General features: G+C 56.0%; 2 protein-coding genes across 6 annotated transcripts in view; one reads left to right on the plus strand and one right to left on the minus strand.

Annotated features, from left to right (window-relative positions):
- ADORA2B (adenosine A2b receptor) lies at positions 1–14,725 on the plus strand. Its single transcript, XM_035342971.1, has 3 exons — positions 1–815; positions 2,151–3,551; positions 13,609–14,725. Exons 2-3 carry the CDS (start codon positions 3,223–3,225, stop codon positions 14,300–14,302), a joined length of 1,023 nt encoding a protein of 340 aa, XP_035198862.1. The 5' UTR covers positions 1–815; positions 2,151–3,222; the 3' UTR covers positions 14,303–14,725.
- The window catches only part of ZSWIM7 (zinc finger SWIM-type containing 7), a 21,412-nt gene continuing 8,134 nt past the window's right edge, over positions 6,917–20,194 (minus strand). Inside the window, exons 3-4 of one of the 5 annotated variants that reach the window (XM_035342983.1) lie at positions 18,576–18,680; positions 6,917–8,260 (exon numbers count right to left, since the gene is read on the minus strand). In XM_035342983.1, the coding sequence (XP_035198874.1) occupies positions 7,987–8,260; positions 18,576–18,680 (379 nt within the window). In that variant the 3' untranslated portion in view covers positions 6,917–7,986. The other 4 variants (XM_035342982.1, XM_035342985.1, XM_035342984.1 and 1 more) reach the window with 4 other exon arrangements.

The raw sequence follows: 20,194 nt of genomic DNA on the forward strand, positions 1-20,194 counted from the left end.
CAGCCCTCACCAGCTCAGGAGCATCTTGTGGCAGCTGCAGCCTGGCCCCAAGGGCTGGCTGGGCCCTGTCTCGGTGTGTGCTGGGGTGGGAGGGGGCTCTCGCTGCTCCTTTGTGGCTGGGCCAAAAGAACCGAAGGTGTCACGGCAGAGCTGGCCGGGGAAGTCCCAGCGAAGCCCGAGCCTGTGCAGAGGCAGAGAGGCCTCACACAAAAGATCACAGAGGGCTGCAGGAAGCGCGCTGCCTCCAAAGCGGCAGCTCTGTTCCCCCAGGGACTGCAGCGACAGAGGAACAGCACGTACGAGGTTGGAGGGCTTCTGCCAAAGCAGAGCTGCGGGCTACGGCCGCGCCAGGGTGCCGATCCTGCCCCCCACCGTATCGCCGTCCACCACGTGGGAGCTGTTTAAATCTGTTTCCCTCCGAACAAAGGAGCCAGATGAGTCCTTACACTTGAAAGAAGCAGGTCGGGGCTGGTGTTGTTTCCTCCAAGAGTGCTGAGAGGCAAATCCCTAGCGTAACATAAAAACCCGGAAAATAATAGTAATGATGACTCATTTGTCACCGTATGTGACATCTTCGCACCAAGCAGTGCTCCGGTGACCTGTTGCCATGTTATTATTGTGCTCCACTTCTTGAATGGATTCCACGAGCTGCTTTGGGCTATATTTACCTTGTGGAGCGCGTGACGTCCTTTACAGCCGGCAGAATACAGCCACGCACGTTGTCACCTCGGGACTCAGCATCCTCAGAGCCGCAGGGACTGCAGAGTTTCACAATGCCTGCCCCGATGATTGCTTTACAAGGGCGGCACATCCAGGTGACATTTAATGGCACCCAATTTAAAGCAGGGCTCAAAGAACACAGCCGGAGGGCAGGGTCTGGAGGCTCCGTATCTCTGGCTGGGACCTGGGACCGGGCTCGTCCTGCTCTAACTGCCAGCAGGTTTTAACCACACGTGGTACAGCAGAGTGAGCACACTGCTCCTTGGCTACACTGGCAGCTAAGTCGGATTCGGAATGAGTTCAGCTGCTTCAGTTAATGCCAAAATAAACCACCAGACCTTGGCAAAGGTGGCTGTACTTTGCAGAGCCATGAATCTCAGCATAATGCAAAATCCATAGTGTTTGCAGTGCCTTACTGCCCGTCTCAGAGACAGACCTTGTCCAGAACGAGCTATTCATCAAGAGCTGAAACAGGTAATTTCTCTGCTCGTGTCTGACTTGATAAACCAAAATTTCCATGGGTTCAGCCTGTAAAAACGACTTCCATGATCACAACAGCAGATTCCTCTCTAATGAAATGCATCCTCTGCAAAGTTCATTCACATTTCGCCAAAGTGCCATAAAGCAGCAAAAGGCTTCTGTTGGCACATGTTTTAGACCTAGGAAAACAATGTGTAAAAACCCTGATGTAAATCCATCGCTTTGGGGTAAGAAGTGCCTTTCCATCATTGTTTACCTTCGCTTACACGATCCTAACAGGCTCTGCGCAAGGGGAGCTCCGCTCATCCCAAAATAATAAATAAACCAAACCAGTGCAGGCAAGTCGAAGATCCAGGCAGGGCTGAGAAGGCAGGAGCAGCTGCCCCGGGGCTCCTTAGAGCTCCGCCGTTGCCTCCCCGTGTGGCACGGGGCAGGCACCGGGGCTGGGGACAACGCAGCGTGTGCGTGCCCCGGGTGCTGCGGTGCGAGGTGATCCCTTCCCTGCGGGCAGCTTGTGGGGTGTGAAGTGCTCAGGTGGGGCGGCAAGGGGCAGCGACACCCCCAAACGCAGATCCTTTTACCAAAGAGAAGCGAAGGGAACCTTGCTGTATGTTTCTGTAGAATTAAATGTGCCACGGCATGGCTATCCTTTAGCATCCCAGTCGTCCTGAAGCATTCTGCTTCTGAGCTGCCCACCCTGGAGAAAATGGCTTCACTCGGTACAAACCAGCAGTCTGCCCTCCTATCAGCCTGATCCAAAGCATTTCTAGTCCTGGGAGTATTTCAGTTTACTCCAGGTCCACAAAAAGCATTTATATATTTATTTTTCCCATGTATTTTTGCTCTGCTTTAGCTTTGGATCCCCGGAAAGCTTTCCCTTGCACAGGTTTTTAATTCAAAGTTTGTTCTAAAAAGCAATAGCAGTTTCTTTTACTTTCTGTTTGCTACAGGAAGGGGGGATTGTTCGCATGCCTGTCCAGGATATTTTCCAGTTGCTGTCCTGGATTATTTAGCACTTGCTGGATGCCACAAAACCACTGTGCTCTGCTCGGGTTTGGATGGTGAACACAACATAACGCACGAGAGGTGTGCCCAAAAGGTAAGTAGCTATTGAATTATAATATAGTTCCATAATCACTGCTGCTTTTAAGATCCCCCGCTGCAGAACTCCCTTTTTTAGTGTCTGCATCAGGGTTTAATTCTTTCCAGACCCCGTAGCACTAACCCTGACCGCGCTAGCCCCGTGGCTAGCAGCCAGCTTGTGCTGATCCACGGCGTTTGGCCATCTCGGCACGCCAGGAAACGTTACACGGTGCCACGGGTGGCCGTCAGGATTTTATGAAACAGCCTCTTTGCTTTCGTGGGCCGGCCCGGGGGGGAATTTTCTCGGTGTGGCAATCCCCCCCCCCCCCCCCCCCCCCCGGGCGGTGTCCCAACGCTCTGTGGCAATCCCCAGCCCTCGCTGGGGGCCGGGGCCAGCTCCGCGCTCGCCGCTCCCCGAACCCCAAAACCGGGACCGGGGCTTCGGGGAGGGGTCGGGGAACCGGGGACGGTTTGCGGGGAGGGTTGCGGGCACCGGGACCGTTCCTCCCCGTCCAATCGCGGCCGCGCCGCGCACTCCCCGCCCCGCTCGCCCCATGGGCACAAAAAGCCGGCGCTCGCCGCGCGGAGCGGCCGGGCTGCGGAGCATCCCCCGGCGGGCAGCGGGGGCCGCTCCCGTCCGCTCGGTGCCGGTCCAAGCCCCGTCCCCGCCGAAGGGGGATGGCCTCGGGGGCGGGCGGGAGCTGAGCGCGTCCCCGCGGAGCTCCCCGGAGACCGCGGATGCCCCCCCGGGGCCGGGCGCTGCGGGGGGCTGCGGGCCGGGGCTCGCCGCGCCCCTCCGGCCCCCCGGGACCCGGGGGGAGGCTGCGGGGAGGCCCCCGATGGGTGGTTCTCTGCGGGAAGCGCTGCCCCGTGGCTTCTCGGTAGCCGCGAGCCCCGGGGCGAGCACCTCGTCGCGGTGAAGGGTCGCGGCTCCTCGCCATGGACACTCTGAAAACCACCTACATCGTGCTGGAGCTCATCATCGCCGTGCTGTCCATCGCCGGCAACGTGCTCGTGTGCTGGGCCGTGGCCATCAACAGCACGTTGAAGAACGCCACCAACTATTTCCTGGTGTCGCTGGCCGTGGCCGATATCGCCGTGGGCTTGCTGGCCATCCCCTTCGCCATCACCATCAGCATCGGCTTCCAGGTGGATTTTCACAGCTGCCTCTTCTTCGCCTGCTTCGTGCTGGTGCTGACCCAAAGCTCCATCTTCAGCTTGCTGGCGGTGGCCATCGACAGGTACCTGGCCATCAAGATCCCGCTGAGGTAAGAGACGCGAGGCAGCCCCGTTCCCTGACCGTGCCTTTCCCTGCAGCGTCCCGTCTCTAGCAGTGCCGTGAGGTTTGCTGCTCGCAGGTGGCAATAATGAAAATATCAGCAGTTTTGTACTCGCTGCAGGACTGGGATCAGGTTCCCAGCGTCCTGCCTCTTGCTTAAAGACCTACTCGGGAGCTGAGTGTCTTGAGGCTATTTGTCTTGGGAGGGTCAGTGGCTTCCTGCGGAGGCTACGCGGTGATGCAGGAGCGAGCCTGGGACAGGTTGAGCTAATCTATGTAGGTATTTATACAGCCCCCGTGACTGGGGCTCAGGGCACATCCCAGGTAATGAAATACAAGAGCAACCACTCTTTCTCATACTTCCCAGCCCACGAGAGAAAGAGTTGTGTAGGCTGTTCTGTGAGAGCCCTTGTCCCGCTGAGCTCAGGTCACGATGCTTTCAGGGAGGCTGAAAGTCATCTTAAAGGGGTTTTAATGTGACATTGGGCATAATTCAGGTTTTTGACTCAGAGAAGAGCCTGACTAGGCTGTCCTCCAGTTTATAGATGTAATAAAAGGACTGAAAGTGTGTTTTGTTGCATTTACAAGTCCTGTATTTCTGAGCTTGCGCCTTTTCCTTCTGAGTGCGTGCCACCAGCGGGTGCGTACCTCGGTAAATGTCAGGTGTCAGCTCTGTGCACACACGGTGACAGGGGGAGAGGGAAGGAGAAAGGATTCACTCCTCTGTTTGCAGAAGTTTACAGTTCAGGCTTTCATCCAAGACATAAGCTGCCTTCCTTCTAATTCACGGGACGCTGCATTAGACTGGGATGAACGCATTAAATACATTTTACAGGCACTTAACAATGAGTAGGTGCAGCAGCTTCCTTAAGTGCACCAAACCCGCAGGTTTTGCATTACAAATGACCTGAATCTGCTAATCTGGTCTCCTCCTGCCTCTGATGTCCCTCCCCGGGAACTGCGCATCGATGGAACCCCCGGAGGGGTCTGGCACTGCTGGGAGCAGCCACAAGCGGAGTTTGGGGGGTGCTCAGGGCAGCCTCGGAGCGGGGACCCTGGCTGAACCGCGGTGGCTGCAGCTTCCCCAGGTTCTGCTTGGCTCTGGCGTCTCCTTGCATAAGCAATAAATTCTTCCTAAAACGACTTAAAAACCCCACCCGCTCACCCTATGCCGGCACCTCGTAAGTCCCATGCAGTGGGCAGATACTGCTCGGGCACCGGGCAGACGATACAGCCGGGGAATGGAACCGCGCGGTGCCGAGCGGGGCGAGTGCCGTGGGACCTGGGAACTCCTCGGGGCACGGAGTGAGGGGGAGCGGGGCTGAGCCCTGTGCCGGGCGGGCAGCAGCAGGCAGTATCTAAGTGGCTGCTGTCCTATAAATCCTTCCCAGCCACCGGCCCTGCCTTGGGTAATTCCCCTCCGCCTGCTCTGTTTGTGTGCTCTGGGGCTTTCTCGGGATGGGGTCCGGCGGCACAGCAGCAGCTCCGGAGTAGTTCAGATTTTTTAATTCTCGGTTTAATCACACCACCCGCCGCCGGCACGGTGTCAGGCTCGGGCTGTGAGCCGTGACTCCCCTCCTTCGTACCACGAATGCTTTGTTCAGTGCTCAGCTGAGGCAGCGGAGCCCTGCGAGCGGGGTTTGTGCTCTGCTGGAATCTGTACGAGAGCGGCAGGTCTGAGGGATCTTTGAGGGATCGCTCGAATGTACGCAGAGGGGAAGTGGTTGGACAACCGACAAAGCAGCAAGTGTTTCCTCCACTCTTTTGACACGGCTTTCGAGCAGGTTTGCTGGACTCTCCATGAGATCAGTCGGTGCACCTGCGTGGGATGAAGCCCCAGGGGGGGTTGCCTTGCTCTGATACTTTCCCAGCGCTGTTTCTTCACCCCATTCTAGGCTAAATCCTCTATTCCCTCGGCACGGACATCTGCTCCGTGCATCTGTCTATATTCCTGTGACTGCCCCCTCGCCCTACACGTCCAGCCCTTCGGCTGTAAATCGCCATCCAGGGCTCCCGTCCGAGCCTGCTCCGAGCTGTGAGCTTTGGATTAAGCTTCGCCTTGGCACCGAGGCGCGTTTCGTTGCTCCTGGGGTGAGCAGCAAGGAAAACCTCTTGGAAAGGCCGGGCCAGGCCCTTCCTTCAGCAGCAGGAGGCTTAGGGACTGGCACCGACAGGCTTCTCGTTTGTACAGCCAGCATCAGAAGAGGACACAGAAGGCTGGGGGGAGGATGTTATAAAACTCTGCTGGCCAAACACTTCTCTGCCACGCTCGGGTTTTCCAGCCTGGGGTTTTTGGGGCAGCCTCGGCAGCAGCCCCGTGCCCAGCCTGTCCCAGCACTGCCCGTGGTGCGGGCAGGATCCGGCCCCGCTGCTGCCCTCGGAGGCTGCAGGCGCTGTTCCCAGCGGGACACTTGGGCTGTGGGAGCGATGGCTGTAGGAAAAGTTTCTTTTGCACTAAAAAATCCCTTCTGGAGACCAGTGCAGGGGCCAGTAACGGGCCACACGGCCCCGAAAGTTTAAGGAGTTGTACCCAGCCCGCAGCCTGAGTCCTGTGCGCCGTGGCTCCCTCTGGAAACCAGAGCAGGGACACCGAGGATGGAGCCTGCCGCATCATTCCGTGTTATTTAAGGGATATTTCAGCACACGGGCAGGGCAGGCCTGCAGGCTGTGCAGCAGTTTGCATTGCAGCCAGGCTAATAATGGATTTTTCAGTTCTGTGGCTGAACCCAAAAATCCCACGGGGGAAGAGGCAAATTGTTTCAGTCAAATCGAAGCAGCGAGGTTTGGAGGCTTCAGCCATCCTGACCAGCCCGGCAGGTTGCTGCCGAGCTGCTTAACCCTTCCTGCAGCTGCTGGAGGCATCCTGGCCGGGAAGGAGCTAACGAGTCCCCAGCTAAAGAGCAGAACAAATCTTGTATAAAATCTCAAAGTGGTGTTTTGGAACCCTCCCTGGCCTGGCTAAAAATATTTGCTGAATTTGGCCACGGAGTCGTGAATTCTTTCAGTCCCTTGAATCGCGCTTGTTTGTTTGGGTTCGGGTTTGACAAATTTACTGTTTGCTGGGGCACCCCCCTCCTGCCCAGGTCCAGCCTGTGCCTGCGGCTCCCAGCCCCTTCCCGGCCCCTCCCTGGCTCCAGGACACAGCTCCTGGCCGCATCCTGCCCACACCTTGCTGCCCTGCACCCCTCAGTGCCACACACGGCACCCGTCCTGGGGCAGAAGCCTTGGGGCTTTTTTTTTTTTAATTGGTTGGAAACAGAAGTGCCGAGGTACCAACGGGCCAAGTCCTGTTCTTACCCCTGCCATCGGAGTGGTTCCAAAGGATGCTTATCTTTGATAGGCACGTTTTAAATATAAATATAAATATAAATATAAATATGCTCCCACCTCAGCCCCTGAGCAAACGCTCCCTTCCCCGCCGCGCTTGCAGCGAGCAGCGTATCGGGGCCAGGCAGCAGTGTCCCAGCTGCAGCAAATCCACCCCGCGGAGCATCTGGCATGGGAGCGGGGCTAAGATTTTGCTCTGCAGCCTTCTCCAGGGCTGGATTCCACCCCACAGCCCCGCCGCTGCGAGCCAAAGATTTGTTGGTGGAATAAAACCGGTCCCTTCTGGTCGCAGCGACCAAAATCCTTTGGCACGGCTCATTGTTGGAGGGGTAGGAGCTCGTTGTTGGAGGGGTAGGAGCCTGGAACAAACGGGTAAGGAATTGGGGTAACATGGGGAGGTATCTGTATTCGGAGTGCCGAAGCGGAGCGAAAAACCCTGCCCAGCATCACGCTGGGTGCCCTCGCCTCGCCTCCTGCCACCAGGGCATCCTCGCCTCGATCGTGGGTGCCCCGTGCCGCTGCGCTGCAACAGGCCAGCTCCCCCCGAGCTGCTCCCCTCGGGAAGGCTGCTGCCCTGCGGGAATTGTTCCCCAGTTCCCTTCCCTCAGAAAGCAAACGGGTGAGCGGCAATGGGAGGTAGGGCTGGACCCTGGGGAGGAGAGAAAATCCTCTGCAGAGCCTCGGCCTTCCTCTGCTGGTTTCTGTGTGCCAGCCAGGCATCAGCGGCAGAATTACAGCCGCTCTTCCTTCTGCCCTCGCTTCGTTTCCTTTCTGGAGGGGAAATCCACGCGCTACCCTTTGTCTGGACCCACGCGCGTGTCCTGCTGTTGGCGTGCGGCTCACACGCGTGGTGCCTGGCCCCGAGGCTCCGAGCAGCACCGTCGGCATGAGGTTAGCAGCGATTTATAAACTGACGTGACTTTCGGGAGTTGTTTAGCTCCTGAGGCAGAGCACTGGGGCTTGGGGCTGGGGCTGAGGCAGCGGCCGCTCGCGCTGGGCATGGCAGCTGCCTCCGGATGCATTCTCCCTGCGTACAAAAACAGCGGTGCTGATGGCTCTTACGGTCATAAACTGGAAGCGGGAAGCAGCAGATATTTTTAGGTGTCAGCAGTCCGATTTCCTAAGTATGCATGTCCCAAATTTTCGTACTTTTCCCATATCTCAGGGGCCACTTCCCTCCCTGGCAAAGAGCAAAAATCCCGGCAGGACGTTAATTGTCCCCGGGAGCTCTGCAACTCCTGCCGGGGCAGCGGGGATGGGGAGAGGAGCACGCAGCTGCTTGCAGGGGTCAGCTCGGGGCACGGACCTCGGGCTGAGCCAGGACCCAGAGCTCTGGGGTTCGGGGCTTTTTTCTGGTTCGGTCGGGTCAACCTGTAAAAAAGAAGACGAAAAGGATGTTCATTTTTAAATGGGGGAAAAAAAAAAAAAAAAAAAAAAGCAGGTTTTGAAATCTAGCAGGTTTTTTCTGCAGCGGTCAGGCCTCTTTTGGTACGAACTTGCGGTTTGTCGTGGCGATGAGCACAGGCTGCAGAACCGGGTCCTTTAGGGCCATCCTGTCCTGGCCCCTCGGAGGGTGCTGAGGCTGCTGCTGCCGTGGCTTGGCACGGCTTCGGCAGGACGCCGGGGTCGGTGCCACCAGCTGTGCCTGCAGACGTGCGGTGCTGCCCCCTCCCCGCCTGCTCTCGCGGCTTGGCTCAGGGAATTTGCACGCGCCGAGGAGGGGATTAGCTCCCTGAGCCTCCTGAGGCCGTCAGGCCTGGCATGAGCCACAAATAACCCGCGAGAACATCCCTGGGGTGTGCCTGGGCTGCCACCCATGCCCTTCGGTGCTCTGTGAGCTGGGAAAGCGCTCGGGTGCTGAGCACCACAACCAGGCCCAGCCGGAGCCGCTGGACCCGCATGGCCCTGGCTCTGGGAGGGACAAGGTGACGTGTGGGACCGGGCGGTGGCCGCATCCTCTCTCTCCCCCATCACATTTACGCCTCGTGCTGACCTGCCAGGGCTGCGGGGGGCTCTGCAGGGTGGTGCCCTGCTGCCTGAGGAGCGCAGTGGTTCGGGGGACTTTTGGAGGGGCTGCAGCACCTGTCCGTGAAGAGCGATTTGGGGAGCTGGCCCTCCCCTGAGAGCAGCCAGGAGCGGCTGATACCGCGACACCTCCAGCCCCACCGGCTGCCCACCAGGCTCACCTTCGCTGTGCCCCCCCCCCCCAGCTCCGTGCCCCCGGCAGGAAGGGCAGGAGGCCGGGAGCACGTGGGGGCCGCTGCCCCCTTCCCACGGGGGCAGATGCGGGGAGGAAGCGATTTGTCTGCGACTGGCCGCGGCCGCACGCAGATGCCCTGCTTCCTCGGCCCGCGCTGTAGCCACTAATCAGATTTCTCACTCTCGCCGCCAACTCCTTCCTGGGGAGACGGCGCAGCTCTTGCTTTTGCTTTTTTTTTTGTTTTTTTTTTTCTTCCTTTCTTTCTTTCTCTCTAAGGTGCAATTCGTGATCCATTTAAAATGTCCTGCCAGGATATTTTGTCTAATATGTGATGTCTGCTCCGCGGCTGTGCGTGGAGCAAACGGAGCGGCAGCAGTGGTGCGCGGTTTGTGTTCTTGCACTGAAAGGAAAGAAAAAAGAAGGGGAAAAAAAAAAAAAAAAGAGCATGATGAAAAGTACAGCTGCAAGTAGATGACAAGGATACAATGCTTGGCAGCCGAACGGCTCTCTCCCCTCGTGAATGGAGGTGTCTGTGTTTTTTTTTCCCCTTCATCCTTAAAATAGAAACCTATAAATTATCGCTGCTTGTTTGTAGCGGAGCACCTGCGGAGCGCGAGTGCTGCGAGCTCCCCTCCTGCTCGGCTCCCTGCACCCGGCACGCTGGGCATGGGGTGAAACGGGGAGGGAGCCGGGGCCTGCCTGCCCCAGAATACAACCCCGGAGGTGATGAAGGTGCCAGGACACGGCTGGGATGCTGCTGGCTCCAGCAGGTTCTGGAGCTCATTTTCGTGGCTCCCGTAGCAGAGGGCAGGGAAAGGCTGTGACACCACAGCTTCCTGACCTCCTCCTCCTCCTGGGCTGGGTATGGCCCCTTTGGGACCGTGCCCCCAGGCCGCTGTGCCTTGTGCCCCCAACCTCATGCCCCCAACTGCTGAATTATGCCCGTGTCGGACAGCAGCGGCGCTGCTTGGGTGATCTCCGGGTGGGGAACACCGCAGGAGCTCACGGGGAGATGCCAGGTACGTGCAGGACAGGACTCGGTGCCTCCGCGCAGCAGCCAAACCCCAGCCCTGCCACCCAGCCACGCTCGGCAGTGCCTGCCGGGGTGTCCTGGCATGGGCAGCTCTAGCAAACAGCCGTGGGAGTGCAGTGAGAGCTGCCGGGGGGGAGAAACCCCGCGAAACCCTGAGCATGCTACCAAGCAGAGGCGGTGCCGGGGGAAGGCTGCCTCCTCCAGCCCATGGCCAGCTCTGGGGGCCTCTCCGCCGGCCTCCCTGGGAAATATTTGGCCCAGCGCAACGTGGGCTGCGTGGCTATTAACTGCCAGCCACTGCATCGCTATTTTTGTCGGAAAAACAGAAACCTGACTCGCTTTGTGATCGCAGCACAGCGCCGGTGGCTGGGGATGGCATCGGTGCTTCTGCAGCCTCTCCACTGGGTGGGAGCTGAGATAATTAGCTGTTTGGCGATGATTATGCCAGTAAAGAGACATTGCCAGACTGTGTAAAAGGAACTAATGCATCGCCAGGTTATTTCATCTCAATAAATCATGTTTAACTATTCAGCTGTTATTTACACTAAAGCAGCATTCGAAGCCTCTAAGCAGAAGCACAGAGGAGATTCAATATTTGTCGTGCATTAATTGAGCGGACTTAGGTGAGTCAATTTACTTTCACAGTTTTCTTGCCTGATAATATTAAGCCTGGAAGAGCGAAGGAGTGGTTTCCTGGCGCACTGTGAGCTGTGGCAATGTGTTGGTCCCTCACATCTCCGCGTGCTCAGGGAGGAGGTTTTATTTTGCTGCTGCTTTGTGGCGGCGGCTCCGCGTGGTGGCTTTGCACGCCTCTAAGGGTGCGCTTAGCTTTGGCTAACGCAGTGCGGGCGGTTTCTCACCACGTAGCTGTAATAAAGGGGCAATCAGCCAACACTTTTAGAAAGCCGAACCGTCCCCGGCTTCATGGGGGCCTCCTCTCAGCCAGCAGCTTTTGCAGGGCCTTCGCCACCGCCAGCAGCCTCCGCGGTGGCTGTGATCCACCTGTGCTGGACCCAGTGCTGGAGGCGGTGCGGCACGGGGCTCCAGCTCTTCCTTCTTACCAAGGGGGCTCCCGCTTCACCTCAATCCCAGCTCACTCCTCTTGTGAGCATGAGGGGAGAGCGAGCAGTGAAAATGAAAAAGCCTTGCTGGGGCCATGTGTTTTCAGCAAGAGGCAGCACCGGTGTCACCGGTGCAGGACGCGGCTGAGCCGTGGCTGCTCTGCGCCATGCTGCCCACACGGGGCTGTGCCTCTTGGTTCGGCTGCGCAGAGCCTCCGGCGAGCCAAAGCCTCGGCTCCTTCATTTTCTCTTTCTGAGCTGGGCTCCGAAATGCTTTTGCATTTTCCATGGCTGCTGCAATGGTTTGTGTGCTGTGATGGGACCGAGGCTGCAGAGCAGCAACGAAAGCGGTCAGCTAAGAGTCAACAGCACAAGCTGAGGAGCCCGAGATGGCCTGTGGGCTCCCGTGGGCGCGTTTCTTTTCTTCCCACGTGCAGAGCCGTAAAGGTCAGGAGCGGCCCCTGGTCCTCCCTGCAGCACTGACTCAGCCTGGCCAACGCCAGCAGTAGCTCAAGGCTCCGACTTTGCCAAGATTGCTGGGATCCTGCTCCAGATCCCATCTTAAAGTTTCCAGGCTCCACAGCCCCAGAGCAGCTCAGGTTCCTGACAGCAGGCACGGCGTTCTGAAAGCGAAGGGCTTGGCCTCGCTGATGCCCCGACCGATAATTGCTCATCCGAGGCAGTGAAGCTCAGTAATAACAAGAGAGAAGTGCAGGAGCAAACCTGCGCCTTGGGCTGCTGCCTCCGCCGGGTGCTCGGAGCCGTCCTGAGCCCCCCGGCCGCTCCTCCCGGCCTGGCCCCGCCGTCTCTGCAGCTTCCAGGAGGAGACGGCCGCGCGCGCACGGAGGCGACGCCAGAGTGATTCAGATGCACAGCTGCGGTTCTGTGGGAATAAAAACCCTCCCCTGCCTCACGGGCCGGAAGAAAATCTGAACAAACGTTCTTAGGAAAGGAGGAGCAGGGTAGCGAAGCCAGAGTAAACAAGCAGTGAAAGGAGGTTATGGGAAGGGGGGACACATCCCTGGGCCAGTGGATGCTAACTGGCCGCGGGCAGGACGGGAATGGGTTTCTCATGTTGTGCATCTGGCAATCACTGGGTTCTTCGTATCACCAAAATGAGAGCCAAGTGGTGTTTTGATGCTGGCATCCGTTCTCCTCGCGCCCAGACCAGCTTGTCCCTTCCCGATCTAGGTGCCTGCACCACCTGCTTCTCTGGGCAGCTGGGGGCTGGGGGGCACCTGGGCTTTCCTGGCCATGCAGGCACCCAGTGCTTGGGGTTCGGAGAGGTGTGGGGCCTCCTGTAACTGCATCAGCTTGGCCCTTGTCCGTGTCTCAAATTCTTCATAACCAGTGAGAGCAGCCCAAGGAAAGCATTTGCTCAAAAATCTGGGTCTGGACATCCAGCTGCGGTGTCACGTATTCAAGCAGCGGAGGCTGATGCCAGCCCTGGGGGCTAAGGGAAGCTGCCCCCGTCAGCACTGTCAGAGGGCGCACAAAGCAGGGAAGGTGAAAGGAGGGAGAACAGCCCAGAGTTTCTGGCATTCCACTCGGAGTGGAGACACAAACCCGAGCTTGTAAATCTGAGCAATCCATCATTAGCAGATGCTGGCTCAGAGTTCTGCCAGGGCGTTTGTTATCCAGCCACAACAAGCTCGCGTGGGCTGCAGTCTGGCATGTTTGAGCCAGCAATCGCACTGTTTGGGAAACTGGTAGGATCCATGGTTTCCACACACATGTGTACTTCCCACGTCGGTGTACGAGGTAGCACGGGGACGGCCAGCACGTTACCGGACCGCTGCAATCTGCAGTAAAAGCCAGCGTTGCTACAGGAGCAAGAGCAGCCCAAGTTGAAGCAAACAGCCTGCGGTGTAGGGGCTGTAGGAGCGTGGGGCGATGCTGGTTAAGCCTTCGGCTGCCCATCGCAGCGTTCAAGTGGGAGCCAGCACTGGCTCGGCTGGGATCGGTCAGCCCAGAAGTTCACGTAGCCCAGCAGCGCGCCGTGGTGTGCCCGGCGGTGGGTGCTGAGCCAGGAGAGCCAGGTGCTGGTTGCGGGGTGAGCCTTCCACAGTCGTGTGCTGCCCGTCCGTGTAGTCAGTGGTTTAGGCTCATGCAATGGTGAAGCCTTTTTTAAGACTCTGTGCCCTTACCTCCTACTGAAGTCTCACCGGGCTGATGCTCGTGGGCCAGGGCAGTGCCTGGCAGCCCACGGGAATAGTACGTGACTCAGCTCCCCAAATCACCTCGCGTAGGCGTGGAGCAGAGGTGAGATTTTTTTTTTTACCCCTCAGGGCTCACAGAGGTGAGGTTCCCATGGGGGTGTGGGTGGGGATTTTGTGGCGTTGGCCAAAATGACTTGAACTGCAGGGAAGTCATGAGCGCTCATGTAATTAATGCCCCTATCTCGGCTCTCGTCTCGATGCTGCAGGTATAACAGTCTGGTGACTGGGAAGAGGGCGAGAGGCCTCATCGCTGTGCTGTGGCTCCTGTCCTTCGCAATCGGGCTGACTCCGCTTATGGGCTGGAATAAAGCCATGAGCGGTTGTCCCAACTCCACCAACGAGACGGGGCCTGACACCGGGGCAGAACACCACGGCTGCTTCATCTCCTGCCTTTTTGAGAACGTGGTGACTATGAGCTACATGGTGTACTTCAACTTCTTTGGCTGCGTGCTGCTTCCACTCGTCATCATGCTGGGAATCTACATTAAGATATTTATTGTTGCCTGCAAACAGCTGCATCAGATCGAGCTGATGGGCAACTCCCGGACCACACTGCAGAAGGAGGTCCACGCAGCCAAGTCTCTGGCCATCATCGTGGGACTTTTTGCCTTCTGTTGGCTGCCCCTGCACATCTTGAACTGCATCACTCACTTCCATGAGGAGTTCTCCAAATCCAAGCCCGAGTGGGTGATGTACATGGCCATCATCCTCTCGCATGCCAACTCTGTCATCAACCCCATCATCTATGCCTACAGGATCAGGGACTTCCGCTACACCTTCCGCAAAATCATTTCCAAGATCCTGTGTAAGAAGGACGACTTCCCCAAGTGCACCACTGACAACAAGCAGCACCTGACTGTCACCAACGCTAACACTCCAGCAGCCCCTGGGGCCCTCTGACCTTGCACAGCCTGCTCCCGGGGCGTTGCAGCCTGGCCCTGACACTACTCCTCCCTGTGCCTATGTGACGGTTACAGCCAGCTCCTCCGGGAGGGCTCACGAATGACCACTCTGCAGTTACGCAGCTGTATTTTTTTATTTTTGTAATTAACATAGTGCCTCCTAGAGGGATAACCTGACTGGGGAGCCTGAGTGCAGTTCACCCTCTACTGTAAAGGCAGGTTGCGTGAGCGCTGCTGGTCGCGTTGTACTTCCTTTCCAGGTCAGACGCTGACTGTGGAGGACCCACCTGCTGGGGGTGTTTCCCCGATCGTGCTGCTCATGTCAAGTCCTCGGATTTTTTTATTTTAATTATTTTTATTATTTTTTAATCTCTTTATTGATATAGGAGTAATAATGTTGTGTGTTTTTGGGTTGTTCATACTTGACAGCACTTTGGTAATACCCTAATTATTCCATCAATTGTTTGATGCAGCTAGTATTCTCCGATGGGAAAAAGTCTTTCTTAGCCCAGTTGCTGGTGTGAAACTGAATCCGTGTTCCAGGCTCTGAGAGACGCGGCCGTGCTGATGGGGAAACAAGATCAGACCTGGCCGTGTATTTCAGCCCCGTTATCGAAGCCCTACTTACTAAAACTTCAGAAAAGGGTTGACTGAAGCTGTAGAACAGCACTTTTATTGCCTTTAAATGACTTTGTTCTACAGGACATACTAAGTCGTGCAGCCCAGCGCTTCAGGTTTTATTTCAAATCTGTTTCCTGCTGTCAAAATGCAGAAGGCAGATGTGCCCTGGCCATCATGGGCCAAACTCTCTGAGAGCTGTGGCAACACTCCCCCCCACCCCCATTTTATTTTATTTTTTGCTTCCACATCAACACTTGACAGACTTGCAGTGTATCAGAAGCGCAGGTTTCAGCTGTGATAGCTGGGTGCTGCAGCTCGCCTCGTTCCTAAAAGCCCCGGAAGCTGAGAGTGCTCTAATCATCATTTTTCATTGCTTTATCTTTAATCTTGACCTGCATCAGTGCAGAAGAGACTGGAAGGGAACTAACTTGCTTGACAGAATGCGTTGACTCGCGGCCTGGTGTTGGCCAGGCTCTGTGGGGCCGGAGCTGGCCTGGCACTGCGGGGCCCTGACGCCGCAGCCAGCCGCGGAGCCCCGGCCTGCCAGAGCGCGAGGCCCTCAGCAGCAGAGCGGTCTTAGTCTGGGCTGGAAGTTAATAACTCTGCAGCCACAGCTCGGTAATTACTGCAGCTGATTTAATTAATATGTAACCGTGGTACACAAAGCTACACAAAGGTGGGAAGGAGAGCGCTGTATTTTCCAAAGTACCAGCGCCAGGTCTCCAGTGTGCTGCCAGCAAGCCGGTGTTTCTGGGAGGCCTTTTATTTAGCGGGGCATTTCCATTCCACAGCAGAGGAGTGGGGTGAGGAAAGGAGACCGAAATCACCAAACAGAAGCTGGCGTTTTCAGTGGTAACCCAGAACACCAGCCTTCCTCAGCCATGCAGGGAGCCAGAGGTGGGAAGCAGCCCTTTCAGAGCCAGGTGGCAGGGAAGGAAATTTAAACACATCCAGTTCCTGAAGAACAGGCCCAGTGGATGGGCTGTGATGCCTGGAGCAGTTTGTCCCTGATAAACTGTACTTGAATCATACGGAAATTGGCTATTTGTTCAGCTGTGTTGCACTAGAAGGAGTGAGGGGGCAATATAAGACCCAAGTTCCATTTCTCTGGCATACATGGATGGCAAATACCGCCTCAAATAAGGCAAAAAGCAGCTCTGAAAATCTGTTCTGAAGAAATCCTGCTCCTGCAGTGGCAGCTGTGTGACCTGCAGGTATGCCCTAGGGCCCACCACGCACACAGGTTGCTGGAAGTGGTGGGTTTTGCTGCCGTGTGCAGCAGCTGAGCCGTTAGAGCCAGACCCAGGCCTTGGTGAAGCACCAATGAGCACCGGTGGGGTTAGCACACGCTTAGGCAATGCCCAAGTTCGGCCACAGCTCGGTATCTCAGATCCTGACATTTCCAAGATGAATTTGAACAAAGTTACTGTCCAGACGGTTTCTCCTTTAACATCTCCACTCAGCTTTGCTGCATCTGCCTTGGTCGTGGTCCAGCTAACACATGTAGCCGCCTCCCACCATTTAGGCAGGGTTTGGCTTTCCTTTCATTCCTTCCCTTCTGTATTATCTTTGGCCACGTTCCTTCTGTTAATCATGGCTGGAAACAAGCAGGGTTTCACCTGCAGGTCTGGCAGTGTTGCAAAGTGGTTGCAAGCCACATTTATCCTTACAACAAAGAACGCAATCCCTCCCCTCCTGCTTGCTGAAAATGAACCGAACTCTGGACAGCACAGAACAGAATGAAGTGCACAGCACCACCACACAGAGCTGGTCCCAGAACACTCGCCTGTGTGTGACAGCACTGCAGAGCAGCATCCATGGCTGCTACCTTCCATAAGCCTCTCGTGAGCCAGAATCCCTCTATACAGACGAGGTATTTCCTTTGTGTGACTGTGCCATCAGATCGTTAGCCAGTAACTATGGCCTGGGTCACCGTGGCATTTAGGCACATTAAGTGCCTTCGTGGATCTGAGCCAAAGTCATTTCAAGGCAAAATAAAAAGAGGACACGCCCTCCTCAAAAAAAGCTGAAAGTTTCTATAAAAATGTGAAGTGAAAATGGCAGAGGAACTTTCTGTAGAGTGCAGCTGGGGATGTTCAGCTGTCACTCATTACTGCTCTGATGTACATAGGATGGATGTGTTTTCCTCATGTTGCTCGGATTTTGTATTTGCAGTAACTTTGTTATTTACATACAAAATGCTTAATTTACCACCTACACAACCTGGCTCAGCCTGTGCCCCATCATTTTGTGCGGTGCTGTGTTCACACGGTGTATCACACAAACCTACACACCGGGCATGGGGAGGAGGCCAGCCTCAGAGCATGGAAGTCACGGAGCTGGAAGGAGCCGGTTCCTGGCTCACTCTTTGCAAGGCCGAGTCCCCAAAACCTTGTGGCACTGGAGAGGGGCTGGGGGCAGTCACAGTGAGAGCGGTTAATGAGGCTCTGTGGTCACCCAGGGATCTGCCGGACTGATTGTGTCTCCACATTGCCACAGATCAGTTCAAACATCTTCAGAAATCCCAATAATAGCTTAAATAAATGAAACTGAAGTCAGCACAAGCTTCTTAATGTTTATTAATTAATTAATCAGTGCAAAGCTGCTAATTAATGCCACATTTGGCTACAGCACAGGAAGAAACCTAGCAGCTGCAATGGCAGCCTCGTAGACACGCTGGCTCTGCAGCCAGGAGGGTACACAGCAAGCACATCTGCATGTGACCCAAGTCCTTCATCCTTCATCCTCTTCCTCAGCCAGTAAGATGTTTGTGAGCTGCTCCTCAGAGACTGTTAGCTCCTGACAGGCTCCCATGGCCTGGCTGAGGTAGACAGCAAGGATGTGTTTGCACTGCAAATAACAGCATGGAAAAGTTAACAGCAGGAGCAACGCAGGAATGCCGTGCTCCATCTGACAGCCACAAAAAAGCATCCACACCAGAATGTGTCCAAGGAAGTTCTCACCCCCCCAGAACATGTTTCCCCCTTGCCACACCAAGAAACAAGCCTGGAGCTCGAGCTGCCCCAGGTCTCTGCAATCAGTACACATACAGGGGTCTGACACATGGCAAAGTGCTACCGGATCCTGCTGCCCTCCCCACAAGCACGCCAGGTGCAGGTAGGTCCACGCCACAAAGAGCAAGAGTTGGCTTTGTACTGTGGCAGCCCTCACACACCCCGCACTGCTCTAGGAAGTGAGAGCATCAGGCCCAGCTCACAGAGCTCCTGGAACGGGTGGGCTTCCCCCAAGGGAGGGATGGTTGGCACGGGGGTGCGCGGACAGACCCGTTAGTGACCCTGAGCCCTTCCTCACTGGCCCCAGGTGAACCCCAGTGCATCAGCCAGCCTCTACGTGGCAGTCATACATGCAGCAGGTCCCTTGTTCCAAGAGAGCAGGAATTCATCCCTTGAAAAGTAACACGTCATTAAGAACAAAAGCCCTTCCCAGCCCTTGTAGGCCTAGCTCCATCTAAACGTTGTGACTCCTGGAGGCCTGGTTATGCACTGGGTCAGGCACAGCCTGCACAGCCAAGTCCACGCTCACGTATTTGCTCCCTTGGAAACTTCAGACTGCTGTGGTTCGGGGAGGAGAAATCAGCACAGCCTTCTCCCCCACACCGTCCTGGCCCCAAGTTAAGGCAGACAACTTACCAGAAGGCTCTCGCTCTTCTGCAGTACAGTAAAACCAAAAGCAGGACACGTACAGAAGTGGCAGGAGCTGTAGCAGGTGTAGAGTTTACCCGAGGTCCCGAGGACCTGAAACAAAGTTATTCAGAGGGTGTGGGAGTCAGAGAGAACATTCACTTTCAATTTCTTTAACTCCTGGCCCGTATTTGGCCTGACATCCTCTCCACAGTGACTCACAGCGTGCAGCAGGCGAGCAGATGCTGCAATACAAAAGGGGCCCCAAATACTGCAGTGACACACAATAAGCTTGAAACTCCTCAGCTTTCTGCAACTCTACATCCTTCCCTCCCTACAGGAGAAGAAAGCTCCTGTACGTACACTGTGTTTGCAGCAGACGTTGGCTGCAGTGACTTGTCTGCTGCTGAGAGATCAGGAAAAGGGCGGAGGCATCGAGCACAGCGCCCCATCTCCATCCCCCAAATTCCCTACAGCCAGGCCCCATACTGGCAGACCCCGGATGGTTGAAGATGACCCAAACTCTTGCCACAGAAAGCACACTGATGAATCCAGGGCCACCACTGACCTGCGGATGGAAGGAGAGCAGCAGTAAGCACTTGTAGAGACAGAAAGGCTCTCGCTGTTCTGTCAAAAACAGCTGCAGCTATTGGAATCCAGTTTTGCCTGAATAAACAAAGTTCAAGTCTCCAGAGAAGAAGCCTCCCTACTTCACCTCTGGTTTGGGAACAGCACTGCCTCCTTTTCCCACGTGCTGCTCCTCTGCAAGGCGGGCACTGAGTCATATTCCTCTCGGGCACAGGATGCGGGCAGCCAGGTGAGGGAAGCGCTCGTTCCAGCGTGAAGCTGACAGGCAAACTGCACCGCTGGAGCTGGTTGCCTGACACAGAAAAGCCATCCTGGGGATTATTTCTCTTCTGCCTTCTTCAGGACTGGAAAGTAGGTTTCCAAAAGTTATTTTAAGAGCAATCTGCTCTGCCCTCCTCCTGTTGCAAGAACACACTCGCGAGAGCAAAGGGCTGGCACTAAATCTTGGAGGGCATTCCAGAGAACGGTGGGGCTTTACACGGGTGTCATCGCAGCAGAGCTCTCTTCTGTGCACCAGCTCTGGGCTCTGATGGCACACCACGCTCCTCTCACAGCAGGCTTTAGATTCTGGTTGGATTCATGGCACAGGTACAATTAAATGTAAAGATTCCTCAAAAAAGGAAAAAGACAGTGGAGGCCTGCAGAGTGTTGCTCCCCCAGGAGGTCCCTGTCACTCTGAAGTCCCTCCAGAAGAACATCATCCCTCACGGTCCAGAGCTGTGCTTACAGAAGGACACTTCCCCCATCCCCTGCAGCTCTCTCTGCAGCCCCTGCCTGGTGGGTGAGCCCTCCAGGTTTGAGCTCTCCCCGAGATGTGCTACACCTCTTATCCCTCATCCCAGCAGATTCAGGACACAAGATCCACATTCTTATTTCAGGGGAAATCAGACTCTTTTCAGAGTCTGGCCTTTACCCTGGCCCCTCTTATACTCCAGCCTGTTTGTTTCACTTGTGATAAGTTTGTTTTTCTCTAGCCCCTTTGATTGTTTTTTCCAAGATGAAGTATTCCGATGGTGCCTTTCTTTCAGAACTGTTTTCCT

This window comes from Oxyura jamaicensis, chromosome 19, assembly GCF_011077185.1.
Source record: "Oxyura jamaicensis isolate SHBP4307 breed ruddy duck chromosome 19, BPBGC_Ojam_1.0, whole genome shotgun sequence".
In the NCBI taxonomy this organism is placed as follows: Eukaryota; Metazoa; Chordata; class Aves; order Anseriformes; family Anatidae; genus Oxyura; species Oxyura jamaicensis.

Excerpts from the sequence above, each read along its gene's own strand:
- ADORA2B (XM_035342971.1), top strand. The coding sequence starts at position 3,223 with ATGGACACTCTGAAAACCACCTACATCGTGCTGGAGCTCATCATCGCC. Across the intron at positions 3,552-13,608 it reads GCCATCAAGATCCCGCTGAG|GTATAACAGTCTGGTGACTG; the intron begins GTAAGAGACGCG and ends TCGATGCTGCAG.